General features: G+C 35.6%; 1 protein-coding gene across 1 annotated transcript; it reads left to right on the top strand.

Moving 5' to 3' along the window:
• The first annotated feature begins 1,180 nt into the window (after positions 1-1,180).
• Positions 1,181-1,877, top strand: LOC113754773 (splicing factor U2af small subunit B-like). Its single transcript, XM_027299037.1, has one exon. The coding sequence runs from the start codon at positions 1,224-1,226 to the stop codon at positions 1,875-1,877; it is 654 nt and encodes a 217-aa protein (XP_027154838.1). The 5' UTR covers positions 1,181-1,223.
• Positions 1,878-11,509: the final 9,632 nt, after the last annotated feature.

The raw sequence follows: 11,509 nt of genomic DNA, 5'->3' as shown, positions 1-11,509 counted from the left end.
CTATATCTATCCCTTAATTAAGTGAAAACAAATACCTTTTGAGATGAAATGATGTAATAATAGTCAAGATAACTTGCAGTTGTTTCTTTTAGCTACTAGAATAAGAATGATACACGTTTACAAAACAAATCAGGTGAAATGGGATAATAGTTTTCAGCAGAAAATCAAGTTTCATTTGACCTTTTATATAGAGTTGGAGAAATATTCATGAAGAGTTGTAACTTTAATTGTTGAATCCCTTTGGAAGAAATGACGAACTCGTACAAACCATGAACTTATACGTACTATGTATTTGTTCATGCCATGAATTTGTGTATACATGGAATTCGGCAAAAGTCGCAACTTTTTAGTCATGCAGATGAACATGCATCCGCTTCAAAAATTCATGGAAAAATTCTATCTATTTGTTTCTTAACTCGTAGCTGCAACCCATTGGAAACCTCTGAAAGAATACATTTGCTCGTGTTGTGAAAGTGGTTTCTGGATGCCCACAAGAAGGAATACTATTCATCTCCTGGAAAATTGGCAATTAATTCAGAGTTTATTTATGTTCCCTGCAATGTGCTTTATCTTCAGTTTCCTTCTTTGGTGCAATATGGTTGTAATGTAAGTATCAGACTGGTGATTTTTTTTTTCCGCGCAGTCCAAGTTCCCTTAGTTGAGCAGGAAATTCAATTCATGCAAGGCTCTACCAGAATTTCTAGACCCTCTGCCAGAAAGACAAGTGAAATGAATCCTATATATGTTAGAAACTTTGAGGCGACTTCTTGAATCTGCAATAGGAAATGTACATCCTTCCCGAGAAATTTCTAAATTTTTACGATGAATTTAAAATTTTTCTACAAATAAGGCTTTTTGAGTGTAGTATTCCGTCTAAGTGATGTTCGCATTTGCTGAATGCGAGCTCAGTGAGCTCGCATTCAGCAAATGCGATTTATTATTGAATTTTTGATTTTGCAAAAAATCTAAAAAAAAAAAAAATTGCTTCATACCTCGCATTTGATAAATGCGAGGTCAGCACCTCGCATTTAACATATGCGAGATTTGAAACCTTTTAGTTTTTAGTCATATGCGAGGTCAAGCAATTAGCTTCGATCTTCGGCACCGAGAAGGACCGTGTCAACTGCCCTTTCTACTTCAAGATTGGCGCTTGGCGCTACGGCGACCGTTGCTCCCGCCTCCATAACCGTCCTACCATCTCCCCCACCCTTTTGCTGTCCAACATGTACCAGCGCCCTGACATGATCACCCCTGGAGTCGACCCCCAGGGCCAACCCATCGAACCCCGCAAGATTCAGGAGCATTTCAAGGACTTCTACGAGGACATTTTCGAGGAACTCGGCAAGTTCGACGAGATCGAGAGCCTCAACATCTGCGACAACCTCGCCGACCACATGATCAGCAACGTCTACATCCAGTTCAAGGAGGAGGACCAGGCTGCCGCCGCCCTCCAGGCTTTGCAGGGCCACTTCTACTCCGGCTGCACCATCATTGCCGACTTCTCCCCTGTCACCGACTTCCGCGAGGCCACCTACCGAAGGAGCAGTCGTGGTGGATATTGCAATTTTATGCACATCAAGATGATTGGGAGGGACCTCAGGAGGAAGCTCTTTGGGAGTCATATTCTTAAGTACCGAAGGAGCAGGAGTCGCAGTAGAAGTGCCAATCCCCATCCACACCACCATCACCGGAGGGAAAGAGAAAGGGAAAGGGACTACGATAGGAGCCGTGACAGTGAAAGGGATTATCGTGCAAGTGGTAGGAGGAGCGGAGGAGACCGGCACGCCAGGCATGAGAGCGACAGCAGCGGAGGGAGGAGAAGACATGCAGCGAGTCCCAGGCGGAGCAAAAGTCCTGTGAGGGAAGGTAGCGAGTAGCGAGGAGCGAAGAGCTAGGATTGAGCAGTGGAATCGACAGAGGAAGGAGAATTAGGAGACAATGCTAAGTGCTACCACGGTGTGCTAGATTTATTAATATTAAAAAAACTAAAAGGTTTCAAACTCGGCATTGTTAAAACTTCGCGAGGGATTTGCTCGACCTCGCTTTGTGAGGATGCGAGGTTCAAAAGCAAAAAAAAAATTTTCAGGAATTCTTTTGCAAAATCAAAAATAATAATAAAATTCGCATCGCTGCAATGCGAGCTCAGTGCAGCTCGCATTTTGCAAATGCGACAGTACTATTCTTAGAAATCCAACCACAAACAACCCCTCAAATGGAACAACATCTTTTTTCCATAAATACGTTTTTAGAATTTTCTCCATTCCTTCCCAGAATAATGTGGATAAGACTCAATCATCCTCAATTTGTGGGACTATTCTTTTCGTCAGATTAGAATTTACAGTCCAACAGTGGTGGAGCCACATTGAGTTGAGTGTGACCAATTGCCCCCTATCCACTCTTGAAAAATTACAAAATTGTAAAGAAAACTACCAAATCTTTGAAAGCTTCTTAAGAATAGCTCCCACAATATTTTTCAATATTGCCCTCTTTTGTCAAATTGCCCACCTAAAAAATGTAAAAACAAGTTCAAATGTCTATTATCTTGTATTTTACAATTCAAACTAATGTTACAAGATTGTGAGGAAAAACCAAATTATTGACATAATCAATGTTTTGGTATCGCTTCATTATCATGTTTTTTTTCATTATACAATTTGTAATTAAAAATAACATCTATACATAACTGCAATTTTAGCGCATTAGCAACATAATTTTTTCCTTTACTATTTCATCCTTTGTCCCCATTGACTCGGAGTCCTGGCTCCACCACTGACCACAATGTAGGAAACTACGCTGTAGAATTTCCCTCTAACATACATATATATGAGTGATGGTTAGATATACTTTAAAAAATTCTTTGTCACAATTGCACAGAAAGTGAACGCAAATTACTTTTTATAAGCTAATTACGATACAAAAACATATTGTGGTTGGCCGTTGATATTTTTTGAGTTTCTATCAAAATTTTCACTATAGAAATTTGGAAAAAATATATTTTAAGCATCTTCCTTTCTATTTCATTGTATGAATCTATATTTTTTGCATGGTAAAAACCACATAAAGCAAGATATACTTGTGTTTGGTATTGCTTCTCCAAGTTCAACCAAGTTATGAATGGGTCAAACAACTAAACATAAGTTCATAACATTTTTCTAACTTCCAAATACATGAGATGAAAATTGATGAACTGAAAATTAGTAGTGAGTGTTTATTTGCACCAGAAAGTGGGATTGTGCCCTTTTGTTTTTGTTTTTGTTTTTTTGGTGTTTTCCCTATAGAAAAAGTGTTTAAGATCCTCTATTTTACTTCTTATTTTAATCTCTATATTACTATTTATTCCTGATAGGTTGCAATTTTATCATTTATTTTATTATTAATTTTTCCTATTACCTGACCTGATGTGAATTAATTATTAGATTCTACTCACTTTTTGTAATTTACATTTATTTCAGGGAGTAGAACAAAAATATCACAATCAAGGCCAATTTGACAGTTATCAAGAAAGAGTTCAAATAGCAGGCAATCAAGGGCATTCCTGGAACTAGGAGCTGCATGACCTTTTTGGTAATTTTGATCGAAGACAACAACTTGAAAAAGGGAAAAGAAAGCAAATCTCGGAAGTTTTTTCTTCCTCTAGCAGTAGGCAATTAGAATAGGAATTGCGCAGAGGAAGAGCACTGACTCTCATCTTAGTTTTTTTGTCCTTTAGCTTGGCTTTTGACTTGTCTCCTTTTTAGCTTTTAGTGGTTGTTTTCTCTTCATTCGTATGGAGCAGAAGCAAACAAACAATCAAGTATTTTGTAGCTTTTCTTTCTAGTCAGTGGTCAATTGAATTAAGGGCCTGTTTGGAACCTGAGTTTTTTGGGAGTTTATCTAAAACTTTACTGTAGTGCACTGTAGAAGTTTTTGAAAAAATTTTGTAGAAGTTTTTGTAAGGTGAAAAACTTTTTTGTAGAAGTTTTTGAAATGTTACTGTAGACGTTTTTTGGATTATTTTTAGAGGTATTTTTAAAACATATTTTTGAGTATTTTATAATTTATAATTTTTATAATTTTATATTTTTAAACATTTATGCATTTATAATACATTTATAAATATTTAGAAATAAATATATTTATATATTTATATAAAAATATATAAATGTATTATATTATATATAATACATAATATACATATATTTATAAATGTATAAATGTATAATTAATATAAATGAATAAATTATAAATGAATATTATATAAATGTATAAATTATAATTTATAAATGTATATGATGATTATGTATAAATGTATTAATATAATTAATATAAATGTATAAATGTATTAATATTATGTATAAATGTATAATTAATATTGTTTATAATTTATAATTTTTATTGTTTAAATATTTATATGCATTTATGCATTTATAATACATTTATAAATATTTATAAATAAATATATTTATATATTTATATAAAAATATATAAATGTATTATATTATATATAATACAAAATATACATATATTTATAAAAGTATAAATGCGTAATTAATATAAATGTATATATTATAAATGAATATTAATAAATGTATAAATTATAAATTATAAATATATATGATAATTATGTATAACTGTATTAATATAATTAATATAAATGTATAAATGTATTAATATTATGTATAAATGTATAATTAATATTGTTTATAATTTATAATTTTTAATGTTTAAATATTTATATATATTTATGCATTTATAATACATTTATAAATAAATATATTTATATAGGTATATAAAAATATATAAATGTATTATATTATATATAATACATAATATAAATATATTTACAAATGTAATAATTGTATATTATTATAAATGAATATTATATAAATATATAAATTAATATATTATAAATATATAAATATATAATATTATGTATAAATGTATTAATATAATTAATATAAATGTATAAATGTATTAGTATTATGTATAAATGTATAATTAATATTGTGTGTTAATATTATGTATAAATGTATTATATTATACATAATACATAATATAATTGTATATAAATATACATAAATATATATACATAAATGTGTAATATATATAATATGTATTATATATATTAAATATATAATATATAATATTTATATTAATGTATAATTACATATTTATATTAATATTAATTTATATGGTATATAATATTCATATAAAAATATAAAAATATATTTTAAATAAAATAAAATATTTATAATTTGTTTAAATAAATATATAATATATATAATAAATTTTTGAGGGTGAGGGACTCAAAAATTCAAAATTTTTTTTTGGGGTTACCGGCGCCAGGAGAGGTGGTGGAGGCGGTGTCTGGTGTGGTGGGTTGGGTGAGGGAAGAAGAAAAGTTTTTGAGAAATTTTTTGTGTATAGATTTCTGAAGTGTGTAGGTAAAAAATTTTGAAAAGTTTTTTGAGGTTCCTGTAGCAAAAGTTGTTAAAAAACTAGTAGCTAAAAAACTTGGTAAAAAACTAGGGTGCCAAACAGGCCCTAAGTTTACCCAGTTTCAAATTGATGGCTGCGACTTTCTCTTCAATTTCCTGTGGATTTTGTTCATCGAATATGAACTAATTTCTTCATTCTAGTCAAGGAGCAACGAAGGCTCTGGTTCGCCTAAAAATTGTGAAATCGTTTTAATTTAATCTTTTTCTTTTATTTATTGGTATCCGCATATTTCTTGATTGCTATGCTTATGGTTATTTAATTAATTGATTGTCTTGGATCCGGATAATTAGTTGATTGGGTAATCTATTGTCAATTAGGGCATTAAATCCGTAATTGTTTAATTGTCCTAAAATAGTGACAACTGGCACGATTAGGTTTGTGTCAGGGGGATACGCGGACTAATCTGAAATAACCCTGGTAGTACGTTATTTGGTTAGAATAGGGCTCCTCTAATACGTAAGGCAATTGGGGAATTAAATCTTATGGGCGTACCTAGGATTATTTCTCAATTAGAGCAGTGATTAACGGGCGTATCTTGATCACCGACACAGTAAGGAGGGGTTGACTGCCATCACTTGTTTGGTAGTTATAACTTATTTATTGATAAATAATTGGAATTGGCTTTGCATCGATGATCAATTAGGTAAACCATTGCTGAAGTTATTTCTTGGCTAGATCCTTAATTATCACTCATTTGATTTTAGTAATTGGTTATTTAATTTTTAGTAGTTTCTTAGATTTTAGTTGAATTGCTTAAATTGTCACCCCTGAGATAAAAATACCCCCCTTGTCACTGTGAATTTGAAAAGGAACAATTACTCCCAGTCCCTGTAGATTCGACCCTGCTCACCGTTATCTACAGAAATTACTTTTAGTTTGAGCAGGTTTTATTATTGCACAGGTTTCGACAACCTGTCAATTTTTGGCGCTGTTGCCGGGGATTGGTGCCAGATTAATTTGTTTCCTTTTGAGTTCATCTTGTTTTCATTTTTTATTTATTTTTCTCTTATTTTTTTTTTGATATAGTTTATAGCTTCTAACACTCCCGTATTTTGGTGAATACTGGATTTTTGTTTCCGAGAAAGGCGATGCGACTAGTTTTTTCGCTAAGTCTGCATACTCAGAGGCACTAAACTCTATTAGAAAAAGAATGACTGCTGCAACCTGTAAAATTTGTTATGCAGGGATCATTCAATACCGGTATGTGCCCCGAATATCAAGATAATCTGAGTGTCCCACTTAACAATTATGGAGAATTTTTCACCCTGGTCTCAAACGTGGTATAACCCTAATCCAAACGGGTATGATCAAAGGATGGTGGGATAACTCCAATTATAATTATAACAACGGGGCTAATGAATTTTCAAGCAGTATGAGTTTCAAGAATCGTCATCTATGTCAGGTATGTCTCTTGAAGAAATAGTTGAACCAATAGCTACTAACACATACCAATTCCACACAGGAGACACAAATGAGGAATGAGATGATGAAGGATGCAATGAGTTAACTGGCAGATCAACTATGTCTATTGACATCCAGAATAAATCGATTGGCTTCTTCAAATGGAAGAATTGCCCTCGAAAATCATTGTTGATCTAGAAGAAAATGAGAATGCAATTTGCTTGACTAGTGATGGAGGAGATGCAAGAGTGTCAAAATGAGAAATCTACAGATGCAGTTGAAAAAGAAGCCAAAAAGGAAGAAATGGAACCCCAACCGCAACCCATTCAAGTGAAAGAATCCATGTGAACAATCTCCAAATCGGTGACATCTCCTCCACTCCTTCATCAATATTCTCCTGACTCTTACTCTTTAATTCCTGTTAACGAAATTGACTTTATTATACCAGACAATTTTGAATTTCATGACAGGAATAAATTAAGAGTGGCGATGGCGAGATATCTTGAACCAATAAATGCAAGTGGGGGAGGAGTGATTGAAGAATGCAAATTATCATCGACTCGTTTGACGCCATTCACTAGTCCATGGAAGCCCGTAACTCGTGTGCTCAAGGATTATTCTATTTACGAGGGTTATCAGGACTATATAGAGGATGAAGCATTAAGACGAGCTACAAGATTTTATCCTCCATGAACAAAACGTGATAATGTCTAGCCAAAGACATTAAAGAAAGGCGCTCATTGGGAGGCAACCCAATTTCTTTTAATTGTTTGTTTGATTTTATTTATTAGTTTAAATATGTTTTTCCATGGATTTGACTGATTTATGGTTTCAATTTTCGTTTTTGATGACTCATAGGTATCTCTCCGACTTGACGCGTCCGCGTCAAGTCGTATGGAAAGCTCATGGTTAGAGAGCTCTCTCACCCTCATGACGTGCCCGCGTCAAGTCACCTGGAGAGCTCCAGATTCCGTGCCTTCATGGCGTGCCCACGTCACGTTCGCGGGAGAAATAAGTATTTAAAAAAATTCAAGAACGGTTGTTGATTGTTAGTTATCTCTGTTTTTGAATCTCGAAAATGAAATTTGCCAATGAAAAAAAAAATTTAAATTTTTGTTTCACCGTAGCTTAGATTTTCAAAGTATAAAAATTAAAAAATAAAAAACAATTTCTCTTTCTTTTCTTTTCTTTCTTTTTCTTTCTTTCTTTCTTTCTTCTTCTTTCTCTTTTCTTTCTTTCTTCTCCCCTGTTTCTTCTTCCTCTCTGTTGATCGAAGCCCTCTGTCCGCCGCCGCTGCTGAAGCGTCCTCGGCCGTCGCGCAGCAGCTCCTCGCTCGAAGACACGTCGCCGTCGCCGCAGCCTACCTTCCGCAGATCCAGCCCAGGCGCGCCGCCGCCGCTCTACACGTCCGCTGCGCTGCATCGTGCGCCCAAACAGGGGACCTCCACCAGCCCCCTGCGCTCTCTCACCTCTCTCTCTGCCCTGTCTAGCTCTGCCCACGTCGCCGCCGCAGGAGCTGTCGCCAGCCCGCGTGCCACCGTTCCTCCTTGGCCGCAACCCGAAGCCCTCGCGCGAGCTCTCCTCTCTTCGATTCACCACCAGTCCTCGCGCCGCCTCTCACCACCACGCCGCTTTTCCCTCGCCGCATCTTTACTCCCGGTGGTCCTCAAGGTGGAGGTATTCGTCTAACTCCGGCTCTGTTTTGTGTCCAGCAATCGGTGTTGGTAAATTTTGCAATTTTACGTGCATCGGGCTATCTTGGATTTGATTGGGATTTATTTTGCCGCTTTACTTATTGCGTAAATTGAAGTGAATCGTTGGACTACCATGGAACCCACTGAGTGCTGTCTTGCTTGGATTTTTGTTGAAACTTTCCTAACTGGATTGTGCATTTAATTGCTTTTCCTGGGCCCCCTTCTTTACATATTTAGTCACGTTTTGGGCCTCTGCTAATCCTACTGGGCATTGGCATTTCCATTGGAAATTTTGCTGGTTGGGTTGGCTATTTGAGACTATTCGTTTACTGGAGTCTGCCCCCAGTGGTACTGGTGGGAGTATTTTCACTTGACTTTGGTCACTCTATTTGGTTGGATGCCTAATTGTCTGCCTAGAGCTTGTGATTTTGTGTTCTTGTTACATTTATGAACTGCTAGTGCTTGATTTAGCATATTATTGGGGCAATTGTTGCAAGTTTGGGGTGCATCTTTTGAGATTATGGATGGCCAAGTCTGGTGTTGCTTGGGTTGCTCAATCGTTGCAATTGTTGACGGTTAGAGTTTATTTTCTCAATTGGTGAATTCCACCAGTGGTACTGGTTGGACTATTTTCGTTTCGAATTGCTGCTTCTTTTGGGTTGGGTGAAATTATGCAATTAATTGGCCGACTGGAGCCATTTGTTGAAATTTTGGGTAAGTTGAAATATTGCACTTGTTTGTTAAATTGGGAAGTTTCTATGCTATTTACATTGTTTCCTTCAGTTGGGTGCATCTAATTGAATTGCTGGGAAATATTCTGACCATTGCTTTCAACTACTAAGTTCGTTGAGGTTCCTTTTGGGATTCTGGTTGAGTTATTTTTGAAATTGTCTGATGAATTGGGGGACATTACTAGCAATTGATCTGCTCTGATATTGCTCTGTTGGTGGCACGTCCTCCTTCTTGTGATTGGATTAACACTTGGGACTATTGCTTTACTACTACTCTACTCTGCTATAGCAATTTTATTGATTTTAGACTATGTTTTGCACTAATGATACTGGTTAGAATATTTCCCCTTGCATGTGTCAGTTCTACTTGGTTGGATACTTGATTGACTGCTGGGCATTTGTGACTGAGTTGTTCTTGTGCAATTGGAGATATTTAGAGAGATTTTGGGTGGGCAAGTTGTGTCACTCTCTATTGATATTTGGGAGGCACCGGTGGCTATTAAATTGTTATTACTTTGAATTTGCTGTTTACATTATCTGTGGGCAATTTTTGTCTCTTGTTGATTGAAATGACATTTGGAGAAAATGGTAAGACCCGAGCCCTCTTCTTCTGCGCCTCCCCCACCGATGGCCTCTGATATTAAGTCGCACCACTTGCGGGCTCAGATTCATCACGTACTCCGCTATGAATAAACTTGACTGTATTCCGCTATTAGTTACTACTGAGTAACCGGGGATCTGCACCTAAAAGTGTTGATTCTCGCGTCAAAAGGTAGTAGTTCCTATGAGTACGTGGTCACGTGGCGATAGAAGCTGAGTAACCGGGCTCCTTCATCTGGCCAATGTTGGAGTTCGCGTCAAAAGGCTCTAATGGCTAGCGACTAAGTCTTTTGTTACTATTGAGAAAAGGTAAAAAAAAGAAAAGAAGAAAAGTAGAAAAACGTGAAAAAAAAAGTCAAGGTTGTGTTAGTGTGTAATAAAAGTCAGCTTGCCGAATTATGGATTTAATGTTGAGATTTTGGTTAATAGTTGGACCATTTGTTGATAAATGTTGTGCGTCATTCCTTTTTCTTAGATTAGTTAACCTGAAATTAGAGGAGTTTGTGGTTTAGAAGCTAACCGGAGTGATGTTTCTTGAACTTGACCATTGATGCTTGATTATTGTTTTTCTTGGTATCTTGGCAATTTGTTGGATAGAGCAATAGCCACTATCAAATATTGGTGTTTGTTTCTTGTTCTCATGCTTGAGGACAAGCATGGTTTAGGTGTGGGGGGAATTGATAGGTTGTAATTTTATCATTTATTTTATAATTAATTTCCCCTATTACTTAACCCAATGTGAATTAATTATTAGATTCTACTCACTTTTCGTAATTTGCATTTATTTCAGGGAGTAGAATAAAAATGTCACAATCAAGGCCAATTTGACGGTCATCGGGAAAGAGTTCAAATAGCAGGCAATCAAGGGCATTCTTGGAACAAGGAGATGCATGACCTTTTTGATAATTTTGACAGAAGACAGCAACTAGAAAAAGGGAAAGGAAAGCAAACCTCAGAGTCTTCTTTTTCTCGGGTGCGGCGGACGCCGCACAGGAGGAGCAGCAATTAGAATAGGAATTAAGATTGCTGGAGGAGGGCACTATCCTCTGGTCTTCTTTAGTTTTTTTCGTCTTGTAGTATAGCTTTGAGCTTTGACTTTTCTTTTGGTTGGTAGTAGTTCCTTTCCCCTGCGTATGTCAGGAAGAATTAGTAACAAGCAATCACCTTTTGTAGCCTCGTTTTCCTTTCCTGAAGCGAATTGGACTTTTCCAAGACGCAGACCATGGCCGCGACTCTTGTTTTTATTTCCTGTGGATTTTGTTCATTAACTATGAACTAAATTCCTTTTTCTAGTCAAGGAGCAACGGATGCTTTGGGTCGCCTAAAATTATGAGATCGATTTAATTTAATCTTTTTCTTTTATTTATTGGTATTCGCATATTCCTTGATTGCTATGCTTATGGTTATTTAATTAATTGATTGTCTTGGATCCAGATAATTAGTTGATTGGATAATCTATTGTCAATTAGGGCATTAAATCCGTAATTGTTTAATTGCTCTAAAATAGTGGCAACTGGCATGATTAGGTTTGTGTCAGGGGAATACGCGGGCTAATCTAAAATAACCCTGGTAGTGCGTTATTTGATTAGAATAGGGCTCCTCTAA

Source organism: Coffea eugenioides, unplaced genomic scaffold (genome assembly GCF_003713205.1).
Source record: "Coffea eugenioides isolate CCC68of unplaced genomic scaffold, Ceug_1.0 ScVebR1_1038;HRSCAF=1824, whole genome shotgun sequence".
Lineage (NCBI taxonomy): Eukaryota > Viridiplantae > Streptophyta > Magnoliopsida > Gentianales > Rubiaceae > Coffea > Coffea eugenioides.
This window is presented reverse-complemented; position numbering and strand designations above follow the sequence as displayed.

What these genes read in the sequence shown, in the direction of transcription:
- LOC113754773 (XM_027299037.1), top strand. Translation starts at nt 1,224, where the DNA reads ATGTACCAGCGCCCTGACATGATCACCCCTGGAGTCGACCCCCAGGGC.